Source organism: Biomphalaria glabrata, chromosome 2 (assembly GCF_947242115.1).
Source record: "Biomphalaria glabrata chromosome 2, xgBioGlab47.1, whole genome shotgun sequence".
Taxonomy (NCBI): Eukaryota; Metazoa; Mollusca; class Gastropoda; family Planorbidae; genus Biomphalaria; species Biomphalaria glabrata.
The window spans coordinates 45029020-45055418 of record NC_074712.1 but is presented as its reverse complement, the minus strand read 5'-3'; the positions used below and the strand labels follow the sequence as shown (position 1 = coordinate 45055418).

The 26399-nt window shown below is 34.2% G+C and overlaps 2 protein-coding genes across 8 annotated transcripts; one reads left to right on the top strand and one right to left on the bottom strand.

Moving 5' to 3' along the window:
• Window positions 1-2028: 2028 nt before the first annotated feature.
• On the top strand, window positions 2029-22289 carry LOC106057563 (E3 ubiquitin-protein ligase RNF216-like). Of its 6 annotated transcripts, XM_056020813.1 has the most exons (15): window positions 2727-2780; window positions 3789-3970; window positions 5415-5529; window positions 6977-7027; window positions 7816-7940; window positions 10864-11031; window positions 12144-12192; window positions 12853-12952; window positions 13118-13196; window positions 13307-13404; window positions 14340-14472; window positions 14741-14830; window positions 14926-14989; window positions 17426-17498; window positions 21164-22289. In XM_056020813.1, the coding sequence occupies exons 1-14, from the start codon at window positions 2771-2773 to the stop codon at window positions 17470-17472; spliced, it is 1311 nt and encodes a 436-aa protein (XP_055876788.1). In that variant the 5' UTR covers window positions 2727-2770; the 3' UTR covers window positions 17473-17498; window positions 21164-22289. The 6 variants fall into 6 exon arrangements, with proteins under 6 accessions (XP_055876791.1, XP_055876788.1, XP_055876789.1 ...); XM_056020816.1 differs by lacking the exons at window positions 2727-2780; window positions 21164-22289 and adding an exon at window positions 2029-2184 and having other exon boundaries at window positions 17426-18112; XM_056020814.1 differs by lacking the exons at window positions 12144-12192; window positions 21164-22289 and adding an exon at window positions 12290-12317 and having other exon boundaries at window positions 17426-18112.
• On the bottom strand, window positions 17851-26342 carry LOC106057564 (probable H/ACA ribonucleoprotein complex subunit 1-like protein). Of its 2 annotated transcripts, none has more exons than XM_013214813.2 (8): window positions 26300-26342; window positions 22284-22381; window positions 20785-20848; window positions 20476-20550; window positions 18993-19141; window positions 18832-18891; window positions 18285-18369; window positions 17851-18169 (listed from the first exon to the last, which is right to left on the bottom strand). In XM_013214813.2, the coding sequence occupies exons 3-8, from the start codon at window positions 20831-20833 to the stop codon at window positions 17961-17963; spliced, it is 627 nt and encodes a 208-aa protein (XP_013070267.1). In that variant the 5' UTR covers window positions 20834-20848; window positions 22284-22381; window positions 26300-26342; the 3' UTR covers window positions 17851-17960. The 2 variants fall into 2 exon arrangements, with proteins under 2 accessions (XP_013070267.1, XP_055876794.1); XM_056020819.1 differs by having other exon boundaries at window positions 26263-26305.
• Window positions 26343-26399: the final 57 nt, after the last annotated feature.

Below are 26399 nucleotides of genomic sequence, written 5' to 3'. Positions count from 1 at the left end.
TCTATCATAGGCTATACCTGTCTTGAAAATCGTTAAATACAGTTTGATAATGTATTGAATATTGAACGCATGCAAGCGTGGATTTACAGTTTACGTAACATAGACTATATCTATAAATAGGCCCATTTCTAGAAGCAAGCTAGTAAGCTAATCTAGTCTATGTGAATAGTTAGAGAAATTTGAAACTATCTAGGTAAAAGAGTGGAATTGTTTTTGATATTGTTACGAATCTCCCTATCCAGGCTCGCTGCAAATGGCACCAAACGACACCACCAACTGTAAGAACTTGACAACTCAGGGTTTCAAAATAACGTAATAGTTTAATGTCAATAAATAACAGCCAATACTGTACAATTGGCAGCACGTAACACAAGACTGTACAAATATCTCTCCGCTGTATCAACTCTTGCACTGGTCTCTCTGTCTCGTCTCGGACTTGTACTGAGCCGTTGTAACGAACTGTAGATCGGGATGTTGTGACTACTGGTCTCTGATACCTTCGCTCTTTATATAGGGTCCCTGCTGGCCTTCTAGAACCGGACAGAACGTCGCTCGACCATTCTGGGTGGTCAGATGACTACATCCCTCGTGACACTCCTGAGCTCGGTTCACGACGTCGATCCTTCCCGAACCATCATGTTGATACTCGTCTCGGCCGATCGTCGTAACTCGTCACGGTTGACCGCTCATCTAGCGCTGGCCTGGGGCGATTTGCGTCGGCTGACTACACACACACCACCACCACCCCCATCTGTGCCACCACCAGGTTTATAACAATATCATGCATTTTGAAATAAAACACTTGAAAACAGGCAGTGAAACAATTACTTGAATTAGTTTAATAATAATACTATTAAGCTTGTTCTTTGAGTCCGAAGATAAATGAAGATTGTAGTAGGCCCTTTTTCCCGTGGATACGCAGACCTAACTGCGACCTTCTTACTTTGCCACATCCAGCACAAACGGAAAAAAAAAAGGGGGGGGGGGGCTAACCATTGTCCGCCATCTACGTCTGTTCTCGGCAGTAGGCCTATATTTTATTTTGGCCTCAAATGTGTATCCTGCGGCCTTTGTAAGTGATCTCGGATCCAACTGTCTCGTTCCGAAGCCGCCTGCAGCCAGGTGCTCCTTCTATGTCAGTTAAAGCGAATATTGGCGCCTAAGTTGGTCTTTAAAGCATTTACATGAGGCACCTCTGTTACACCGACCACCTTTCAGCTCACCAAAAGGACTGCTTTTGGCATAGGCCTACGTTCCCCCCCCCCCTCTTACAGGATACGTGCCCTGCCCAGAACACGATAAGGCAGCCAAAATCCTAATCTAAAGCTACACTTTACTTTTCATACAATGATCAAGACACTTGGACATTTCATGTTGACTGATGATAAAGACGTTTTACAAGAAATTGATTTTAGATATAATAATAAACTTTGAGGCATAGAGTAGTTCGTTGATTAGTGATCTTCTTGTGCCTCAATTACCCGGGCATGCTACCCTGCCTCATAGTGGCGCCCGGGTGGAAACAATCGTAGGAGGAAACGATTAGGCTAAAGGGTAGCAAAAGAAGACTCCCGTGGGGGTGCCTAAGGGGTTGTGAGAGCATCCTCATTGCACTGTGCGGAGTTGTAAAAAAAGCTCCCACAACCTTGTCACAATCCAGGCGCCGTTCCTCAAGGGGCCGTTACATAAATGGCGTGTCCTGCACGGTTAGCCTGGTATAGAAAAGGAAAATGGCAGGGTCCCTGCCACGCGGTCTCTGGCCGCGAGTCTGACACCCCGCCAGACAGAACAGTGTACACTGGTATTATTCAGGCCGGTGAAAGGGAGCTCTTGTTCACTTTTGCTGGCCTGGAGTTCCAAGAGCCGAAGGCTCAACTCTACCTGACAGTTTCAAGAAGAAGAAGTGCCTCAATTAGATGTGTATAGAGAATAACTATTGATTGCTAGCTGTGAATGGTAGCAATAATTTTTCACAATAATTTCGTTCCCTTTTCAAGAGTCAAGTGTTATGACTACTAAAAATGACATCAACAATTTTATGATTGAAGAAATCACCACTATATATAAACATGATGACATCACTATTGGACTGAACATCACACCCTGTCCACTGCCATCCAGTTTGTAGGCTACTAGGAATTACTAAGGAGATTATCTTCAACTCTGAAGGAACATTCGAAACATGTAAAACATTTTACAAACAAACATTAGATCTAAGATCTTATCTTATATAATACAGACGTTATTTAAAAAAAGAAGATGATTACGTCCTACTCGTCATGCATTTAGTCATGCATATTGACCAATGACTTAAATTCTGCCAAGTCACTGGTTTTCCTGGCTAGCTCAGGCAACCCATTCCATGCTCTAAACTCTAATAGCACCAGGGAAGAAGGAGCACTTGTACAAATTTGTCATAGCATATGGTACGAGGAATGTGCCTTTATCTTTGTGTCTTTCAGAGTATTTTATTAAATTTTGTTTTTGTATTTGAAGATTATGATTCAGTGCTTTATGTATAACTGGCTTGCTACTTTACTTTTGAGTCTTCTGTCCTGAAGGCTTTCTAAATTTAGTGATTTTACTAAAGGTGTTATTCTAGTGACCACTCTCTAGTCAAATGTGAATATTCGTTTGTTATGAATATTTTACTAGCATATTTGGATAAGTTTCTTAATTTTGCTCCAGCTCCCCTTTTTCCTTGTGTCCACTTCCCATAATGCCTTAAAAATTCGCGCTTTTGTTTGTAAACAACATTGGTGAATTTCCCATGAGACTGAGTAAATCTAGATAGATAGATCTAGATCTAGATCTAGATTCTAGTAGATCTATCTAATTTCTGAATCTAGATTTTTAGATCTAGATTAATCTAGAACTAGATCTATATAAATCTAGATTTAGATTTAAATCTAATACATATTATTAATATATCCAGGTCTGCATTTAGAAGTCTACTGTAGTCTACATAAAATAACTTCATTCATAAGATCACAAGACACAATGAATCAAATTATCAATGAATAATAGCCATGCCCATAGCCATAGCAGGCATAGGGCAGCCGCAGGGCCTTATTATTATTATAGATCTAGATCATAAAAATAAAATAAACGCACTGTTTACTGTAGATTTAATTTTTATTTTATTTTATTTTATTTCTAGTTTAATACTAGATCTATAATAGATATATTGATATTCAGAAATATTCTAGATCTAGACGTCTATAAGTTATAGTTATAACTTTAACTTATAGTCTAGATTATAATCTGGACTAGATGATAGGTCTACTCAGTAGAAGAAGTATAATTATTGTCACCATCACTGTGACTGTGATTCACTATGTATTGTATTAAATAATTAATGTATTGTTACATTATTGTACTATGATTAACTATGACTACAATATATTATATTAATATATAGAATATAGATCTAGTATATACAGTGATTATACTGATTTATACAGTAATACACTCATTATTGACATTATGATTATTAGATCTATTATAATCTATATTATTATACAGTATAGACTATAGACCTAGAATCTAGATGATAGATTTTTTTTTTTAATGCATTAACTTATTGTTAAGTTCAGCTGTCTCTCTAACTCAGACTCAGTCAGTACTAGATGCTACTTAAGATCTAGATCTACATTATAGTAGGCCTTTATAAGTATATAATATAGATATAGACACACATAGAATGATTGATCTAGATTTAGATCTAAATAAGTATATAGTATAATATGCTAACTAGACTCCCCAGTCTACTTCTGCTCTACTTTCAGTAGTCTCAGTGTTTGAGGGAATTGAGCTGATAAAATCACAACTGATTGACCTGATGCTCAATTACACAATGGAGGATAGATCTCGTCACTCTGACGTTGTCAACTTTTATACAAGACCTTGCACTACAGTTGACTATAATAGGAAATTGTGTGCAAGACAATTACTGCGAGACTTTAACCAGGCAAGTTACAAGTAGATCTAGATCAACTAGACTATATTAATATTCTAGATCTACTGATGTAGCCCTAGGACTAGATATCACTAAATCTAATGTAGAATCAGAATCTCTGAGAATGCTAGAGTAGATAAAGGTCTAGATATATAGACTATAGTAGCCTACTTATATATTCTATCTATCTATCTATCTATCTATATATATATAAATAGATTTATAATATATCGAGCCTAGACTTGCATTGCTCAACATGTATCCCTGTGGGTCGATTATGAGCTAATAGTTCAAATAAAATAGATCTATAAATATATCTAGGTCTACAGCTAGTGCAAATCATATAAATAGGTCTAGATGTATAGAAACCATAAGGTAAAGAATAATTGCACAATTTTCAGAGGTCAATGACCTTGGTTTGAGTCTCTGAATTTAAAGTTGAATGATACTCGTCAATACTGATCACTATATAGATCTCAGGGTTAGGATTTAATTTTTGTGCCCACCCTTAATAGACTAATGTATTTTCAAATTTTTGCATCAGTTATAACTGAGTATTTGGTACAAATAATAAAGTTCCTAGAATATCTAGGTCTACATTAAGATAAAAATTATATCTAGAATTGCAGAGTTGTCCCTTAATTTAAAAGATAGTTGTGACCAAAAGGTGAATGTCATCATCATTGTAATTTAACCCTCATTATTGTGGTGCTATGATGAAAAGTATCCACTTTTATTCAGGAGCTGTCTGCATTATTGTAATAAATGAGAAAAGCAAATCCACATCTTCTGATGACTCTTTTGCAAGTCCCCTCCAAGGCTACCAGTGAGATAATCATGACCATTGAACCATTTCAATCAGTTTGTTCAAACCCCATCACAGTTTCTGTTGCTTCTAAATCTTTCATTGTCAACTCATTATGGAAGAGGTTGTCTCTTTTTGAACTACCCAACTACCCAATGCTATTGTTGTTCCTAAATATGTAAATGTCATTTACCTCCCTTGTTTGGAGCTTCATACAGTAAAATCTTGTGCTGTTTAGCTTCAGTTGATTCCAACCTGGCCAGCTTGGAAGTAGCCTACCATCTTGGAAGTAGCCTACCATCTTGTACATGGTCTATGTTTTGTCCATTGAGGTATATTATCATCTGCAAGCCTGAACTAAAAAAATGTCTTGTGGTTTATGATTAAATTTCTTTAGTGTTTCCATTGTGCTATACTCTAGAAATATGTTAAGTTGAACTATGGAGAAACAATGTAACAATATAGAAATATTTATGTAATTTTAATAATTATAGTTTTTATAAAATATTTGTTATACATAAGATGTTCATACTCTTATAAAGCTAGATTAGGCCTACATTGAAAAGGAAAGTGTAATTTGTAAATAATTAGTGTTATAGCTTTTAGTTGGAACATTGAATTAAGATTTTATATAAACTTTTTTTTTGCCAGATGTATGAATACGACATCAATTTGGTATTGAATTTTTTCCATGGTCAGTATGCAAAAACACATCAAGCACTTTGCAAAATAATGGAGGAATTCAATAAGTTGGCTCCATTTGATGGTAACAATACTACTTTTGAAATTAGTTATAAATGTGCATTTGCAAATCTGTGTTCTAAATTTTTAAAAGTTAATTGTTCTCAATATGTTTTAGAAACTGGCTCTATATCTAGAACTAGAGAAATAAGCCCTGAAGCAGCTTAGTTGCATGTTTTTTTCTCTTGTACAAAGTATTACACACCATCTAAACCAGCGGTTCTCAACCTTTTAAGCTCGGTGACCCCTTTTTACAATCCCCCACTCTGCCGTGACACCCCCCCCCCCCCCCCCCGCACACACACAGAGCAATAGAGGAAAAGACAAAAATAATAAACTTTTTTTGGTGGTCTTTGGCGACCCCTGGCAAATCGTCAATCAACCCCCCAAGGGGGTCACGACCCACAGGTTGAGAACCCCTGATCTAAACCATTGGCAGATGATGCCCTTTCCGTTACTAAAGCTGCAAATGACACAGCTAGATGTTGTTGATCTCATCTCATAAGGAAAGATTTTGTTAAGCTAGCACTGTTTAGTCCAATTGCTTTATAAATCCTGTTTCTAATCTCTTCATTTGTGATGTGGTCTTTGTAAGTGATACCTAGGATCTTTCTGTAGCATCTCAATTACATTGCTAGGATCCTCCTCTCTAGATCTGCAGTCATTTGTCCAAGATTGGCAAGCATATAAGAATATGACTGTGACCTACATCAGTCTGGTTTTAGTTTCGCGAGCTATGCCTTTCTCTTTCCAGATTGTTGTTTTGAGTTTTGCAAGTGCTGCTGTGGACTCTGCGTTTCTGGCCAGTAGTTCAGGTTTGGTTTCCTCATCTGAGACAATAGCTAAGACAGCTTTATGCCTCTAATACTGATGTCCCTTTTAAAGCTCTGTTGGATATTGGTCATAATTTATGTTTTTTCAGCATTGATTTCCACATCTTTTCCTAAAAAGTGCATTTATCATGGAATATTGTCCACTCCAGCTGATTTTCCTTTTTTCAGGGATTTCACCACTGATGCTACTTCCAGGTGAAGAATAGGATATTCATTGATGATGGATACTGCAGGAACTTTTAGTAACTCCGATCTCTTGAGATTTTCAAGTTGTACAACTCTGAACAGTACTCAGTCTATCTTCTTAGCATATTTTTCTTCACTGAGCCAAATACTTCATGTTTTCCCTGGCCTTTCAGAACTTTGTTGCATGAAATGTCCACTTTTTAGAAGAAAGCATATTTTAAAATTTGTGCATCATAGGCCTAAAAAAAACTACATTTATTTTATTTTATTTCATTCTAGTTTATAAAAGAAAAATTTTATCATATAATTTATGCAATTAAAAAAAAAATTACTTTTTAACATTGAAATTAATACATAAGATTGATTGTTTTTTTGTTATTGTCATAACTTTTTTTTTTACAAATTTTAATTTTTTTTTCTTATTATATCTTTTATTGTTTACAATCTAAACAGAAAAATCTAAACAGAACAAGCCATGCCTTATAAGAGTCAAAGTTGAAAATGGTATGTTTTTTCTATTCTAACAAAAAGATCTGAATTTGATTTGTATTTATATTAAACTTCAAAATTACTTTTTAAAAAGCTAGATAATAATAAAAAAATAAACAACATAAACCTATGAATGTAATCAATTATACAGATTACATTAGGAGAAATTATGTTAGTATAATTGTATAAGTTTATCCCTGAGGGACTGTATGCTCCATGGATGATCTTCTAGATAAGAAATATCTCCCAGTTTTCTTGTAACTTATCATCCATGCCTTGTCAAGCTGTTTTAGATTCATACAACATAAACAATTTAACTTTCTGTAGGATTTACTTTCTCTACTAATTTTATCATTGCAAGCCTTTGTCAGTAGACTAAGGATCAGAATGTCAAAATTAAATAAAGGGACACTATTTTCAAAAGGCTATTATCTCACCTTTTCAATAAAAGCTACACACACTCTCACTTATGATTTATTACAAAAAAAAGTTTTTATTTTTTGGAAACCCAGGATTGATTTATTTAGTCTACATACTAATACCATATTTAAATTTAAAAAAAATCAATCAATAAATTAGTAGGCTATTTATCTCTTTGTCTGGCTATATCTATCTAGATGGCTAGATATAGAAATATAGATGTATGCATGTTCACATAGGACTGATAGATATTGGTCTGAAACACATTACTATTTAGGAGAAAAAATATATAAATTTTAAAGCTAATTTTAATTCATTTGAAGTGATTGTTACTATTTCCATGACACATTACATTTTCAAGAATTATCTTGCTTAAACCATAGATCAAGGAGAGACAGAAATGATGGTATTCAGTAGAATGCCTGCTTTAAGAAACACAAAAGAGTTCAAACATATTCCTCAATCTTTGCAAGAAGAAATAGATTTTGTTAAAAGAGAACAACAGAAGGTAATGGTCACATTTATTTATTTTACTCATGACTGTTTCATTTGTATTACAAATAAGATCCTTGGCTTGCACTAAAGGGGCATGGAAGGGAAGTAATTCAGCTTACTTTTGTTCAATAAATTGTTTCTATTGTTTTCATTTGTCTGATGTAAGGATGTTTTTTCCAGAAAACGGATAAGTCATTGATGCTTGTTTCGTCTTTAATTACTTAACTTTTGAGCACACATTTTGTATGTATCATTTTAACCTTTAAAAACTAATACATTTAAAAAAACATTTTATTAATATTTGACAGACCATTGAAATATCTTGTATCTTTTTCCCACCACTAAATAAGCTGCCATTACCATAGTAAATTGGATTGATATTTTTTATGTGGGTCATGACCTCTCTATATATATACTTGATCCACAGAGAACTGCCAAAAGGCTTTTGTACATCTTAATGTTTATTGGTAAATCATATAAATTTTTAGTGACAGTTTTTAATCCAACCATATACTACGAAGTCCTTGCAACTATTGTACTGTATGCTTATAAGTACACCTTAGTAGAACAGATGAGGAATGAATTAGAATTATTATAGAATTAAATTCAATGTTCTCCAGTTTTAGAGGGGTAAATTGCTTGAATTCTGAACTGAGGATCCCTGGTAAGACTGGGATTTTTAATTTTATGATCTTCATGGCACCCATAAGTCTACCAAGTTTTAATTAGTAACTAACCATAGTTGGGGAAAACTAAAGACAGTTGGTCATTGTGCTGGCCACATGACACCTTTGTTTACCATGGGTTACAGTAACAGATGACCTTTACATCATCTGCCCCATAGATCTCAAGGTCTGAAAGAAGAACTTTACCTACCTGCTTAAGAGAATGAGACAGACCTTTCTGGTACATTCTTTATATTACTGGTATAAATCAAATTTTGTTATGCTTCACCTTCACTATGTCAGGGAATAATATGGACTGGCTTTTTTTCTATCATTTACCACTTTACCTATTGTAACAGACTTGTTCGCTTTATGCTGGAAGAAGTGCATGGTCCCACCTGAACTTTGAGATTCTGTTATCATATCCCTATACAAAAAGGGTGACTATCCCTATACAAAAAGGGTGACAAGTCTAACTGCTCCAACTATTGAGGCATTACACTTCTGTCAGTAGCAGGAAAGATCTTTGCTCGAGTGTTGCTTGACCGACTAACCCACTCTTTAGTGGACGAGGTCTTATCTAAAAGCCAATGTGGTTTCAGAGCCAGTAGAGGTACGTCTGACATGATATTTGTTCTGTGACAATTACAAGAAAAATGCAAAGAGCAGAACATAAACCTCTACGCTGCCTTTGTGGACCTCATCAAGGCTTTCGACACGGTCAGTCGTGATGGTTTGTGGAGGATTTTGGCTAGGCTGGGATGCCCACCTAGGTTCCTATCCATTCTCAAGCAGTTTCATGTGGGACAAAAAGACCAGATCAGACACAATGGTGCCCTTTCTGATCACTTCCCAATAGAAAATGGTGTGAAGCAGGGCTGTGTGCTTGCTCCTACTCTATTTGCTATATTCTTTGGCATAATGCTGGGTCAAATGAGGCAGCGATTGCATGAAGGCATCTACATCCGGTTTCGTTCAGACGGCAATGTGTTCAATCTTCGTCATCTACTATTCCATACAAAAACAAAGGAGATGGTCATAACGGAGCTTCTCTATGATGATGATTGCGCCCGGCTAGCTCACAATGAACATGATCTCCAGAACGCGGTAAACGAATTTGCATACGCTTTCGCCTCTTTCGGTCTATCTATAAACCTCTGGAAAACAGAAGTCATGTTCCAGAAGTCACCCAATAAAACATACTCAGCCCCTAGGATCACTGTAAACGGACAGCCCCCTAACGTGGTAGACCAATTAACATATCTAGGTAGTATAGTGTCAAATGACGGCTCACTTTCAAAGGAAGTTGATAACCATCTGGCCAAGGCCAATAACGCTTTTGGATGACTTCAGGCAAGAGTTTGGGGGAACAAATCGCTCCGCCTGCCTACAAAAATAAATGACTACCAGGCGGTGGTTCTCTCAACCCTACCACATGGCTCTGAGACATGGAAACTACACAGAAAACAACTAAGACTTCTTGAGCGCTTCCACCAAAGATGCTTGGGTTCCATGATGGACATACGGTGGCAAGACCGCACTACAAACAGCAATGTCCTTGCGAACGCCGGTATGGACAGTATAGAGGGAATTCTTATAGTCCGGCAGTTACGCTGGGTAGGGCATGTATCCCGTATGGGAGACGAAGGTATGCCAAAGGCAGTCTTTTTTTGGTGAGCTAAAAGGTGGTCGACGTAACAGAGGTGCCCTATGGAAACACTTCAAAGACCAGCTTAGGGGTAAACTTTCCTTGGCTGACATAGAAGAGAGGACCTGGTTGCATGTGGCCTCAGAACGAGACAGCTGGAGGTCACTCACGAAGGCCGCGGGATACACATTTGAGACCAAAAGAAAATCTGCTGCGGAGGACAGACGCAGACGGTGAAAAGAAAATCTAAATCAACCACCTGCGGACAATGGTTATGCTTGCCCTGGATGTGGCAAAATATGTAGGTTACAGCTGGGGCTGCGCAGCCATGGGAAATACTGCACTCCTCACTAATCTCCGGACTCGAAGACAAGCCTGATATATAAATATATATATATATATATATATATATATATATATATATATATATATATATATATATATATATATATATATATATATATATATATATATATATATATATATATATATTGTATAGTATAGCACTTTACCTATTGAAGCACTGAAGCTTGAATGAGTTAGATTTCATTTTTGGAGGGTTGCCAATAAATCTTTCATCTTCTAGATTAGTAGAATAACAAGTTTTAAATGTCTGTATACAGGATTCCAACATGGCAGTAGTTGAACAGATTGATGAAAACACTGTTGAGTGTTCATGTTGTTTTGGTGGTTTTGACATTGCCTTAATGGCCCAGTGCACTGATTGTCATCTGATTTGCAAGGAGTGCTTAAGCATGTATGTGAAAGAAATGGTGTATGGATCAGGAAAAGTAAATACATCTTCAGTTATTATTAATGCAATATGTCTTATGACTTATGAACCAACATTGTGAGAAAATAAATTTATCACAAATTCCAATTTTTAAAAAAATGTTAATGAAAACACATTAAAAAAAAATAGCTGTTGAACTAATAATAAGTACAATATAAACCATGCTTCAATGCATAAGACCTGCAAGATGTGAAAATTTTCATTACATTGAACAATTTTCCATCACCACCATACTAAAAAAAAATTAAAAGCCAATTCCCTGTTTGGTTGGTCACAGGTAGACTTACTTATTAGCCACTTGTTGTTTGGTCATCAGTTCTTATTTGAATTAGTGGAAAAAATGTCTGCAATCTGGTTTAGCTCATCATAACATCTAACCATGTAATTTCTTTTGGCAGAAATATCCTTAAACTTGTAGCTGTTTTGACTTGAAAATGTCTTAGTAAAGTATCAGTTTTGTTATTTAAAACTATGGCAAGATCAGCTTTTTAAAAAAATCCTTTTTATGTTGTGATTAAAAAAAATTATGTTGTGTTGTAAGATAAGGCTTAAGTTTAGTGTCAGTATTAAGATGTATAATGCATCAATGATAAGGCTTTAGTTTTGTGTCAGTACTGGTATTAAGATTTATGATGTATCAATGTTCACCTTTACTTTTGATTATGGTATGTGAACATGGGAATTTATGGTAACTTATTAAGTACCAGAAACTATATACTGTTCATGTAAGATGGGCAAGGATGGCTGCCTGGTCATTCAGTATGTGCCCTGATGGTCCCGAGTCCTAACCTTGCTATCCTGCAAGAGGTTTGGCTAGGATGTAATAATCTTCAATTCTGAAGGAACATCTGAAACATATAAAAGAAAAAAATAAGCAAATATCTGAGCATCATATGGAAAGAGTTATATATAGTTTATTGCTTCGGTAAAGTACAAGCAATTAGTTGTGATGGTAGCCACGTTAATCCTTGGCCTCAGAAACAGTTGAACTTAAAATGATCTTTCTACTGAACCTCAAGTCTCCAAGATAAAACCGAAATTTTATTCATTTTTTGGTTAGCAGAAAAGTATGAAGAAATAATTCTAAACAAAATATTTGTTGTTCTACAGATAAATCTTGAGTGCTTATCTTCTGATTGTGGCATGTCATATCCTATATGTATGTTTTTTACTTGCTTATTTTATTTATTTATTTTTGCAAAGCTAGTAAAGATGTTGCCTTCAATATTTCGACTTATTCTGGAATATTTTTGCAGAAAATCAATACGAATTTTGTAAACACAAGTATGTATATGTATATATTTAGACTAAAAATATTTAGGACATCTATATATCTAATATATATAATTGAATTTAAGGTGCATGTATATATGTCGTGCATGAAAATAAAAACCGTTTGAACAATCTTGATAAAACTTGGCATAAATATTCCTTAGATTATTGCGGAGACTGTTGGAATCCTATAAATAAAAGAAAATGCCATAATTTATCTCTATTAAAGAACAAAACTTTTTAACAAAACAGGTAAACCCATTTTCACCCTATACTTTTATTTTCCTGGCAAAAAAAATTGAAGGGGGATTTCACCATGTTGAACATAGATCTAAATCCAATTCACTAGATACCCAGACTAAGGCCCACAGGCCCAAGTCATATCCAGCTAGTTCATTTATAAATTTTTAATTTCTAAAAAAAAATAATTGTTGCTGTTTTTTCTGTTTATGTTCTAAATATTTTTAGTCTAATTATATTAATTACATTTTTGTATTACTTAATGTACTATATGAAATAATCTTTTTAAAAAAAAATTCTTTTTCAGCTGAGCTACAGCGATGCCTTGACAAAACTTTAGTTGACAAATTACAGGAAAGAGGATTTATGGAAGATATAAAGATGGCAGGAGTTGACGATCTAATAAGGTAACACAGTGACTACAGGCTTGGTTGAGAAAGATAGCCCACTGTAACTCAAGTTAATGATCTTGTTTAGAATAAATTGTGAGAATGTTTTTTACAATAATTTAAACCTATTTTAATAATGGTCTATAATTGATAATAAGGCCGAATCTTTCTAAATATTTGTAGTTGTCCTGGGTGCAATTTTACTGCAACACTGTCACCAACAGTCAAGATGTTTCTATGTAGAAACTTAGATTGCCAAAAGGTAAATTGCTATTGAATTGTTCTCAATATACTTGATGCTAGGCTGGGCTTTATTTAGGCTTACACGTTTATGAAATGCTGTTGAACAAAGAAAAGTTTGTGTTGTTTCAGGCTATATGTCGTTATTGTCAAGTAGACTGGAATGACCATGAGGGTTTAACATGTAATGAAGTGGAAACAAAAGATGAAACAGCCTTAAGAAAAGAATAGTAAGTAACATTTATTAGGATTTCACATTTGATAAAGTTATCTAAATGTTATTTATAAATAAATATATAAATATATTACTTTTCACCTCTTCTGGATAGAATAACATGTTGTCTGATAGCTTCATCCCACCAGCTCCATTTTATACCACTTTATCTGCAACTTCATTTCCCTGAATATGTTTGTGCTGTTTTTAGTGATTGATATGACAAATTTGAGTTTTTCAGGGTTTTAAAAGACAGTTTTGGCATTGGTTAGAAAAACAATTTGTTTTGGCAAAAATGTGTGATTTAGATAGTGGAAACTCAGATTAGGCTTAATCTTATATCACTATTTGAGCCATTTGTCATGTGAACCAGTTTGTTGGTTAACAAGTTGTCTGTGAACGATATGTAGGGTGAACAATTTGTCCTCAGACTATCTTACCAAGTGGTTGCTGGGGTAATGATAATTCTTATTTCCCTGAACTCTCTTTGATTATAGTCAGATTTCTTGTTTCATTAGTGTCTAATGAATGAAAGGAATTTTGTACCCTAGTACATAAAATGTTTATGTCCTTGTGTGTGTGTAGTTTTCCATTTTTAGTTCAGCGTTTCTTGAGTTGACCATCATTAGAATCACATTAAACAGATGTCACAAAAAGTGGTTTGTTTTCTCTTGAATGAGATACAGATTCATAAAAGAATATACAGAAACTCAGCCATAAACTGATACTTTAAACTGTGATACGTTTAAAAGCTATGTATAATATGAACAGAACAGCAATCTCTCTGCTGTTAAGATTTAGAAATTTCTACTGGACTCTGCTCCAACTCCCCTTCAACAATATGCTTTGCTGAGCCTATATCATTGGTTACAATTAGATTAAAATTTAAAAAATATTTTTAGTTTAGCCAAGTTTGGAAGTACTGAAGTTATTATTGGTTTCTTTTCTTAGTGAAGAAAAAATGACTAAGGCAAAAGTGAGAACATGCAAGGATTGTAAAACTGAATTTCTTAAGGAAGATGGATGCAACAAGCTTACATGCAGATGTGGAGTTAGAATGTGCTATATATGCAGAGAGTCATCGGTAAGTCACGTGATTAATGATTTACATTGGTAAAACCATCAGGATAAAGATAATCACATTTTAAATTAGACTTCCTGTTTCATAATGTTTTGGAAAACTTTAGAAATCGTTTCACATTTTGCCTTAAATGAAGTTTATTTGCTAACATACAGTTTTATTTGAATGTCTTGTTCCCAGCTTCTTTCAAAATAAATGCTATTAACAGAGATGTAATTCCAAGTACCAGTACAGTGTACAACCTATTTTAAATGCATTTTTAACTTTACAGATAGACTATACACATTTTTGTGGTCACTTCAGAGAACCAGGCAGACCGTGCTCTAAATGTAAAGCCTGTTCATTATGGACTAATCCTGAGGTAATTAATAACATATATTATTTTATAAAAGCAATAAAAATCACGCAGAAAAAAATTGTTAGAATAATTAAATTTTTTATTGTGTATATTTTCAGGAAGACGATCAAAGAGCCATAGAGGAAATTAGGAAGGAAGCGGCTGAGAAACAAAAACATTTAGGTAAATATATTTTTGTGTATTTTTCATTACAAATATTTTCCAACTGTTGAAATATTCTATAATTTTTTTAGCAAGAGTTTTTTTAGTCAAAAGAACTAGTACATTTGCTGACCGAATTCAAGACAAGTTAGTAACACATTGAAACTGACATTTACGAAACTTCATATTAGAAGTAATGACTTTTCTTTCCTTATTTGTATTATGAAAATATTTATATGTGGGCACTGAGGGAAACGAAGCCGCAGACAGAGAAGCAAAGAGAGCCCTGAATCATGCTGTGTCAGGAACTAAAATTCCCTGCTCAGACCTGAGACAAAGTAATGCCTCTGCCACCTATCGAGAGTGGCAGGACCGATGGGAGGCTGACTCACAACAAACTCAGGCAGATTGTGGCGGATGTCAGGTGGCGGCCTACATCTAAGGGTAGCACGTGGTAGCATGACCATGTCCAGACTTAGGATTGGCCACATCTACATCACTTTGTGAGTACTGTGACTCTCGCCTCACCGTGGAACATATCCTCATTGACACAACTTAAAAACACTGTTCGATAGTGTCGACCCTGGGAAGTTACTGAGCTTTGTCCGGGAGGTGGGGTTGTCTATGAAGATCTGATTTATGAATTGTGAACATATAATATTTACATAAGATTTTTACCAAATTATTAAATTTTTACTACCTTTACTATTTTAACTGAGTAGACCTTGTTTTTAATGATTTAACTATAAAGAATTTAGCCCTTGTTATATAAAGGGAGAGTGATCCTTAAAGGATTATGGGCACAACATGGCCTAAATTGTGCTGATCTGCCTAAACTCATATATCGCAGGTTAAGGTGGCTTTCGCTTGGGTTAGGGCTTTGAATAAGCGAGATGAAAGCCTGGGCATTGTTTATGGTCGGAACGATGTCGCCCACACAGCAGTTCCCCCCTCTCCACGCAGCTGATGTGACCAAGGAACGGAATATCCGATACAGTTTGGGATCTGTAGCGCCGCAGGCTCTAGCACAGTGTGCCACAATCTGCCTTAGGATCACCAGCTCCTGATTTTGCTCAGGGTTGTCTCCCGAAACCATTACTGTGTTTGGGCATAGCCGCAAGACAGCGGAGGTTTGGATTCAGAGTTTTCCTTCTCTTGGATGGGTAGCCAACCAAAGGCCAATGAGCCCCTCCTGCCTATATATATAGTTAAGCATTTGTGAAACAAAATACATAGATCATAACTGGGTCATGTAAAGTAAAGCAACTCTTCATTAATTATCTGGCTGGAAGACAATGCCTTTTTTTAATTGTTTAAAATGTAGGACTACTAGATCTAACTTAGTTTGCATCAGTATTTTAGAATAAAGATTATTGTCCTTCCTTCTTTTGCCACATTGACTTATTTCACAATGTTAAATTCATCATAACCAACAAGGACTCCTTTACCTATAGTAGACAATATTGGTGTGCATTAATGATAGGGATATTCTATATAAAACAATGCTTTAATAAAAATAACCAATTTTTAGGTTAACCTTATTTTGTATGGGGATAAAAATATTAACTTTTCAGAAGTGACCTGTAACTGAGCTTTTTCAGTTTTCTGTTAATTAAAAAAAATTCTCGAATATTTTATTGTAGTCTTATAGTGACTTTGACCTACCACTAAGAATATTTCTGAAAGCACTATATCTATATACTAGACATATTTTACCCGCGACCCGTGGGTCTTTATTTGCATATTACTGTTGATATAGTCACTGAGAGTGTTTTTAAAAGGCACGACATGGCCTAAATTGTGCCGATGTGCCTAAAATCAAAATCAAATCAGTGTTATTAAAACAATTCATGTGTTAAAGTATAAAGTAGATCTTGAGGTAGACATAGATCTAGACTAATCTAGAGTTAAAAATTGGCTTTTATAGAGTTTATTCTGTGCTGCATGAAGGCCTTGCTCTGCGCGACCTTTTTTCATGAATGAATGTAGGCCTATCTCAACACGGTTACGCAACTTTAGCGAACAGCAAACGAATGTATTAAAAATGCTTTAGAAAAACAAATTTGAATGTTAATTTGATTAAAATATGAAATGAATGGACTATAATTAGCATGTTCATGTGTTAAAGCATAAAACTATCTTTGCGAAAAGAAGTTTTATCATCTTAGAGTTGAATAAGATACAATACGGTCTAAGTTAGTACCCAAGGAACATTCCTGCCAATTTTTATCAAGATTGGTCAAGCGTTTTTGATTTCTATTCGTCACATACATACATACGCCTTACTTTATACTATATATATATATATATATACATAATCACCAATAATGTTTTTGATCATGTTCTAAAAAGTGTTAATAAAAAAACATTTTACCACCAAACATACTAGCACTTAGTTTCACTTTTTGCTTCAGATTTACCTTGAGTGATATAGTTTTGTTTTTTTTTTCTTCTCAGGGTTGGATGAAAAGATAATTGGTGTACCTCATACACCCAAAAAATAATTGCCAAGATAATTTAGAATCAAAATGTATGTTATTTTGATAAATTTTATATTCATCTTGCTTTTTTTAAGACACTTTTTTTTATTTAGTATGCAGCATATTATAATTCATTTTCTTTTTCTGCCATGCAATTAGTGAATGAATAGCCATTGAAAAAAAAAAATCTTACTGTACTATTTAAAACTGTATTAAATTAAATTTGGTATATTGTAGAAATGGAGTCTGTTAGCATTAGATCTTTATTATTTAAAAAGTATCTAGGCCATTCTTTTGAGTTTTCATTACTAAATAGTTTACAGATATATTAATTATTGCTATAACTTAAGGATTGTGTTTTGTGTTGCTTATTTCTTCAATAAATAAATAAAAAAACAACACTTTCTTGAATTTAATATTATAATTATAAAACAAGAGGCTATTGAATAAAACGGGCATATTTATTAACATACATAATGTAACATTCAACATTCATTAATATACATTAGAAGTTAGCTTTGACCAAATCTATTATTAAACCCACCTCCTCTATTTCCTCTAAAACCACCCCCTCGCCCACCCCTATCGCCACCTCTAAAACCACCCCCTCTTCCTCCTCTGTCACCACCCCTGCCTCGCCCCCCTCGACCTCTGTCAAATCCTCCACGACCTCCTCTGCCCCTGTCAAAACCACCTCTACCACGACCACCTCTGTCAAAACCTGGGGAAAGAAAACATTTTAACTTTAAAGAGAAGTCCTAGTTAAGTTTTGTTATATTTATTAAGTATAATTGATTTAAATATATATATATATTATAATTAAAAAAAAAGTTTACCTCCTCTTTTGCCAACTCCTCTTTGGCCAGCAGGTCTGGGGAGAAATCTTGCTAGTGGTAAAAGTTTGGCAGGATCTATATAAAACTAGAAATAAAAGAAAAATAAGTAACTTAATGATCAATCCTCATGTGCAGATTATAGATCTATGTCTCCTTTTTCTAGATACAGCTGATATCCATTAAATAGATGAAATTTTATTGGTATTTATTTAGCCCAGAACATTTTTTCATTCTAATAAAACGGCCCACATTTTTTTTTTAGACTGTCTCAAGAAACAAAAAAGGGAACTCAATATTGGGTTATTAAAATTGTCAAATTAAGCGTTAAAAAAAGAGATCGAAAGAAAGCTAACAAAAATCGATTAGGAAAAAGTTACCCAAATGGTCATTTACAGTGCGAACGCATTTTAGAAAATGTTAAGTGATTTTAAGTACATATTGAGGAAAAACTGGTAAAAATTTCTTTTTTTTTTTTTAGCACTCCTAAGTGGGGCTTTTAAATATATATTACTGGAATATCTGCCTTAAACTAGGTAATATAACTTACCTTAGATGATGCTTCAAATGACTTTGCTTTCATGTTGTCTGAAAGTTTTACTGAGAAATACTGGACTGAGTTAAGTTGTTTTTTTTTTAAAAAGGATGTGAAACTAAAGTTAAAATAAATCAGCATGAAAAATACAAAGTTTTTGGTATATAAAAGGATACAAAATCTTTAATAGGTCCAAATATTTCATCAACTTTTCCAATCTGTTGTTTGTTTTGGAGGTAAATGGGGGCATTGAAGTATGGTATCTTGTCGCTGGTACTTTTTATTACTAGGTCTTCTTCACATGTATGTGTCATGTAACCAATTTCTAAAAAAAAATAAAAAAGCCAAACATTTTCTATTTAAAAACCAAAATACAAATAATATTTCACATATTGACTCAGTTACATGTTTCTGGCTGAGGACCTTATCTTACCATCCATGATTGAAGAGAATTTCTTATAGTGACTACATCTCAAATTATCAGATTTAAGATAAATTTATTATACAGACTTTATTTATAAAAAAAAAAGAAAAAGTGGAAAAGTATTATTTATAAGTGTTAATAAAAATTCTCGTGTGGAGTTTTTGATATCCCATTGAGCCCCTCCCCAGGTGGTGGATAGGGGAATGCCCCCCAGATATGGTGGGTACCGGGGAAATAAAATACCCAGGGTAGACCAAAATCAAACCTGCTGCCTTGCAGGAAGTGGAGGGATCCACAAAGGCTAGACCCGAAAATAAAAACAGCTATCCAGAGAGCTGAAAGGGGCAGCCCCCCCCAGATGGTTATGCAAAGGGCTAACAACTCTGTCATACAAAACAATTATACTGTTACGAAAGCTTCTACGCACAAGAATACCCAGACAGATCTCAACGGAAAACGACCTAGGCCTGGAAAAGGAATGTATGATGTGGAAGCAGATCTGCAACAGCTTGGGGTTAGGGCGTGGAGACGCAAGCCCAGGAGAGATCTGAATGGAAGGATGTGTTGAAGCAGGCCAGAGCCCTCCATGGGCTATAGCGCCACTGGGATGGATGGATGTTAATAAAAATTAGTTCTAAACAGAAATATTAATATTGTATTTACAATGAAACTTTTGATAACTCTTTAAATGTATTACTTGACAGACTGTAAGATATGTTGTGTATCGATATGGTTGAAACTGAGTCTGAAGCATTATTATATCTTGATGTAGGTTGATATTACTATAAACCTACCTTATCTGCAACAGAACATTATTTATATTGTAGAAAAAAGCGGTGAGTTCATCATAAACACTTTAATTTCAATGAAAGGAAACTGTTCAGTGTCTAAATGTACTTTGTTGAAAAACATGTCCTTGCTGTATCAAATAAAAAATGTGAGTCCCTCTTGTCCCTTGATTTCATCTCCTAGTTAATACAAGTTGTGTTTTTAATCTATTGTCGCATCACTATAGAAATTCCCAATAAGATATGCACCATTGTATTGAATCATTAAAACTATTTATAGATTCAGTTTCAACTAGATCGACACACAATAGAAGCCATTGTTAATTTAGCCTTAATCAGGTATTGGTATTTTTTAAAATGAGAATGTGATTAAAACGAAAATTTAAAGCATGATTTTATTAATGAGATTCCCAAACAAATATTAAAGCAGGTTTAATTAAATCTTACCCATAACCTCCTCAGGAGGCCCTTGATCTTGATATCTGTTACCAAAGTTACCACCTCCTCTGCCACCTCTAAATCCTGTGTATACAAATTCGGTTGACAATAATATTGTACTTATATGGGTATGGTCATGGAATTTAACTTAACTTATAAACTGATACCCAGTTAAAAACAAAGTGCACAACAGTCTATCAATATTTTTTTTAAAGTTATTACCATCCACAAAGAAAAACATTGTTAAGGCATTTAAAAATAACAACAACGCATAGGTTATTGATATTATATTCTAAAATTAAGTATTTATAGTCATACCTCCACCACCTCTTCCTCTGCCTCCTCCTCTTCCACCCCTGAAGCTCATCTTGACCAAAATTTACTGATGAAAAAAAAACAAAACAGCTTTTTTTTTTCTAAACTCAATGTTAAAGCACAACACATGAAAAAATGTACAGATAGATACTAAAAAAAATGTTCTTACAGATTTTAAAAAAAAGCCCCCAAAGTATTAACTTATACTTTTAATCAGGCCAACTTTTGTAAAAAAAAAATATTTAAAAATAAAGGTTTGCTTATATACTCAATTTTAGTCCCATTTTATTAATAATAAAATTTAGATTAGTACAAGCATTAGTCCAAGGTGACCTGAAATTGTATTGTTGATAAAAAACTTGATCCTTTTGTTTCTTTCTAGGTTTAACTGAACAATGAACAGGAAAATTTAAATAGGTCACATTTTCTGTGTCAGACTGAATCTATTTTAACATTAGTCATATCTATTTATGACCTGCAGGCACCAGTATCAAGGAATTAAAGGTCATAAAATAAAATTTAACTTTTCTGGGCAGCATCATTGTCAGTGATGGAGATGTTTACCTCAAGGTGGCATGCCAAAACAGGAAAGTGCTGTCTTGCAGAAACCACTGTCTATTTAGGCCAATGGAGATGAGGCTGAAGGTGACTCAGCAGCAATGATTTAGAAGACACATCCCTATGAGATAAACACTAGGACAATACTACTAATGAAGAAATCCATTGATGAATAGGCACCGCCTCTCTCTGTGACGGAATGTCACATACATATGAAATTTTTTGGACATATATTTTAAAACTCAATGCAAACTGAAAACCACATGACAATGGACTCCAGGACAAGAAATACTGAAGCAGGGCCAGTACTTAGAAACAACAAGGCGTCATACCTCCATCAGGTATGAAAATGCCATTGCTAGTGACCTCAGTGGTGACACTTAGTCACCTGATTCACTGCACTTGACTGAACAGCACTGGAGGATCAACACATCTGGAACTTAGCTGCCTTGTACTACTGGATTATATATATATATTTATAAATTTGTATATCTAGGGGTGTCTACTAGAACTAGATATTTACAAACTATGAAGAAATTGATGAATGATATCATAATTATAAGTATTGAAGCTGGCCATAATGTCCCATAATATTTCAATTTTGATCTCACTATACTATACAGTTTGCAATCTATAGATACATTTTATTAAAGCAAACTTATTTTCACAAAATAGCATAATTAATTATTTCTTTTCGGAAAGCAACAATTATCACTAGAATGATATGCATTGGTGATGTGAAACAGTGAAAAAGCTCAATCCTAGATCTAGATATCTAGTTCTAAGACATCCTAAGTCTTTATTATACTTTATATGATTTTTTTTATATCTACTTACGACTAGCTAGACTCTTCTATTATAATAGATCTATGTTTTTTTAATAAAAAGATTATATAGAGGTTCTATACATCTTTTCTAGAGTAGAATATCTAGCAGAAACTTACATTAATGTACTATTAAACTTAGTCTGACTTATTCACTTTTGACGTAGATCTAGAAACCTGTCAAAATCAATTCAAGTATCCCCCTGTCCAAGCTGTGGCTGTGAAAATAAACAATAGCCAGAAATCAAATTAAACATTTACATCATAATCATACATGCATTGAATGGCATTGATTAATATAGAGTCTAGATAGAAATATTGTTAAAAAAATTTAATAGTATACTTGAGTGTATACATACTGAAGGGCGTATAAGCTGTTATACACCTTTTTTCCTAGATCTAGAAAAATTTTAATTAAATTTTAAATTAGTCCTTTAGTTTAGAAGATCTTAAATAATCTAAATCTAGAACTAGATCTAGATGATCTAATCTAGAATTCTAGATCTATTAATCTCCTACTATATATATATATATAGTTCGTCCATCGTGGTTCGATGATGACCACTTGGTGATTATGCAATATATATATATATATATAGTATAAAGTAAGGCGTATGTATGTATGTGACGAATAGAAATCAAAAACGCTTGACCAATCTTGATAAAACTTGGCAGGAATGTCATCCAGGGGGCTGAGGGCTTTGCACTGGGGTTTTATGCCTCCTCATGTGGCTGGTGAGGCCTATGTGAGTCCGGAATGTTCGGCAGCACACTGGGCAGGTTATTCCAGCTGGATCTAGTGTCGTTTGTCTTGCTTTTCTTTTCTGGCGTTTTTCTTCTGCCAGCGTTGTTCTTTTTTCCTCAGCAACCTGTGCGCCAGTTTTCACAGCGCGACACCATGATGCTCTGTCATGTGCCTCTGTCTCGCAGGTGCCAGGGTCTATGCTGAACGTCTTCAGAGAAGCTTTGAGGGTGTCCCTGAAGCGCTTTCTTTGCCCACCTTGCGAGCGCTTTCCTTCGCTTAGTTGGCCATACAAGAGTCGTTTAGGGATGCGGTGGTCTTCCATTCTGTAGACGTGACCTGCCCATCGCAGCTGGGACTGCATCAGGATTGTGTGGATGCTTTGCAGACACGCTCTTCGAAGGACTTCTGTATCTGGTATTTTGTCTTGCCATTTGACATAATTTAGTATTTTTCTCAGACATGTCATGTGGAAGTGGTTTAGTTTCTTTGCATGTTTACTGTACACTGTCCATGTTTCTGAGGCATAGAGCAATGTAGGGAGGATGACGGCTCTATAGACCCCTAGCTTGGTGTTTGTGGTGATACCACGCCTGTTCCAGACATTTATAGACAGTCTGCCATAGGATGCACTGGCCTTGGCGATACACAGGTCGATTTCACTATCGATTTTTCCATTTCTGGAGAGTGTGCTGCCAAGATATGTGAATTTGTCCAGTGCGTTTATATCCTGTCCATTTATAGTAATGCTTGGATCCGAGTAGGCTTTCCCAGGAGCAGGTAGATATAAGACTTCTCCTACTAGTCCTAGACTAGATGACTAGAGTGACTCCAGACAAGATGACATCTAGATCTAGATCTATATATAATTAATACTATATCAAGTATATATATCTAAATTCTAAATAGAACCCTAGCCCTAGGAGTCCTAGGTAGGGATCTAGAATCTAGCTATACTAGTCTAGAACTATATTCTAGATGATGTGATCTAATATCTAAGTGTCTCACCTACTTAGGCTACTAGAATACCTAGATAGTCTATAATCTTTAATATTAATTATATTAGTAGTAGTATATTATTATTTATTATATTATAAACTATATTCTATATATTGACTATTATTACAATTATACTAATTATAGTAATAAATAGTAGATCTATAATCTATATATTATATTATTATTATACTCTATTAGTATTATCTATACTATAAATTATAAAACTGAGTAGATCTATCATCTAGGCATTTCTAGGCCTAGGCCCTAATCTAGACTAGTCACTTGTCTCAGACTAAGTAAGTCTGATAGTTGATATTGATGTCTATACTAGACGAGTATAGACAGTATAGTGGGAGATAGACTATACAGACAGTATACACTAATAGTCTATACTTCTATCTAAAGTAGATTCTTATATTAGGCACACCGTATTCGGGAACTAGGTCAAATTTTTATTTTATTTTTTTATTTGGTGACGGTTTAACTTACAAAAAAACTGAAAGCAGATTCTTATTCTGCAACTAAAGGACTATAAAAATAGCTCAGTTTCTTTGAATTACCACTCATAGTCAAGATTTTATTTTAAAATAAATCAGGTCACTTCATGCTCCTATAATAAACGCAGTTTTTGTGCGTTCTCCTTTAGCGCACATTGAGCACCGTTAAGAAACGCCACTATGTTATTGCTAATAAATTATATCTGTGTTAATTAAAAATTATTTAGATTGTATTAAAAGAAGTAGATTCACTTCTCCAATATGTATTTATAGTATATTGCCTCTCTCTCTCTCTCTATATATATATATATATAGGCCTATATATATATATCGTTTATAGTTTATTTATTTATATATGCCTACCTATATAATCTATGTGAAGAAACAGACAGAAATAAATCTCTATAAATTATAGATCTAAAAATTAATTATCATAATTTAATAAACATGATATTTTCAACTAGGCTACATATGTATTATCTCTTTCTTTTTATTTCCCATCCAAGGACCCTCTTCTTTTCATATTTGGATGTTCGTTTTGTTACACCTTAACATCCCCTCCCTCCCATAGATGCTTATAATTCTTTTCATGACTCTCTCCCCCTTCCCTCCACTGCCTGTATGATAGGTTGTGACACTACACGCTTAAAGTGTATACATCTCCTCACCGCCAGCACTCGCCTGGCGCGATCACCTGCAGTGGGCATGGTCTCTGGTTTCAAATTAGCAGCCCACACTTTTTCTTTCATTCATAAATTATATATTATATATATCTCGATCTAGGTCACGTTTATTAATTGAAAAAATCATAGATTTATTAATCCCAATAATATTTCTTATTACAATTTTGCCTTGTGCACTATAGGAGAATGTGTTAAATTCATTATTAATGTTGAAACACCTCCTTTTTTAATTTTATTTAACAGCTTACGGAATAAATGTGATTGAAATGTCTTTCTAAAGATGTTTGGAACCTTTTTTTGATATATCCATCAGCCTACGATCAAACAGGCTAATAATATAGCCTTAATCCCTTATATGGGTATGAATTGCCGGGGGAGGTTAAAACAATAGCTTTACATACCTGGTTACCGAGAATCTAAAAAACTGCCCTCTGCTTTGGAAAAGCGGAACAAAAATACAGGAACTTATCTAAAATTGGACATGCACTGTCCCGAAACGTCGTTTTTAGCTTCAAACATAAAAACAAATTAATTATAAACAAAAAAAGCGACGTGTTTCTTAAAGGAGAATTCGATGAGCTGTGCCTAATATAAGAAGCTAGACTAGACTATATTCTATATATTTATATAGTAATTAGTATACAGTAATATAGATCTAATAGTATACTATTATTATTATACTGTTACTGTAGTACTGTAGACTGTAACTGTAAGTATAGTATATAGATCTATAATCTATAATAATCTATATAAGAATTATTAAGCCTATAATAATGGCCTATATAGATAGTATATTAGTATATATACTATATACTAAATATAGATCTAGATAGTTAGTTTTAGTATGATAAAATGATTAGTAATTAGTAGATTTATACTCATAATTTATAGATCTAGAATCTAGTCTAGATCTGCATCTACTATCTGAGTCTGAGTATCTAGGACAATCTAGATCTAGTCATTCTAGATTGACTAATACTAGTACTAGTAATAGTAGATCTAAATATCTAGAAGATCTAGAATCTAGATCTAGTGATAGATTTAAGATTATAATTATTATAATATGTCCAAATCTAATAAAACTGTCTTGATTCTTAAAATAATTTGCTGTTTGTCCAATTATTGTTTATTAATATTAGACTAGTCTACATCTCTAGTACAAATTAAATTCGTCTTGCCTTTGCTTTGTAATGTTTGTTTACAAATTAAACTTACACGTGCTTTAAAAGTTTAATAAATATCCCTTGGCCTTGGTAGTTATGTTTGGAGTAGTCTATTTATACGGATACTGTACCACTCGAGTCGTATCGGAAAT

Coding starts and splice junctions, on each gene's coding strand:
- LOC106057563 (XM_056020813.1), top strand. Junction 11,032..12,143: donor TGGTGTATGGATCAGGAAAA/GTAAATACATCT, acceptor GTTGTTCTACAG/ATAAATCTTGAGTGCTTATC. Junction 14,831..14,925: donor CATTATGGACTAATCCTGAG/GTAATTAATAAC, acceptor GTATATTTTCAG/GAAGACGATCAAAGAGCCAT.
- LOC106057564 (XM_013214813.2), bottom strand. CDS start 20,833: ATGAGCTTCAGGGGTGGAAGAGGAGGAGGCAGAGGAAGAGGTGGTGGA. Junction 20,551..20,784: donor CAGAGGAAGAGGTGGTGGAG/GTATGACTATAA, acceptor TTGTATACACAG/GATTTAGAGGTGGCAGAGGA. Junction 19,142..20,475: donor GCCTCCTGAGGAGGTTATGG/GTAAGATTTAAT, acceptor ATTTTTTTTTAG/AAATTGGTTACATGACACAT.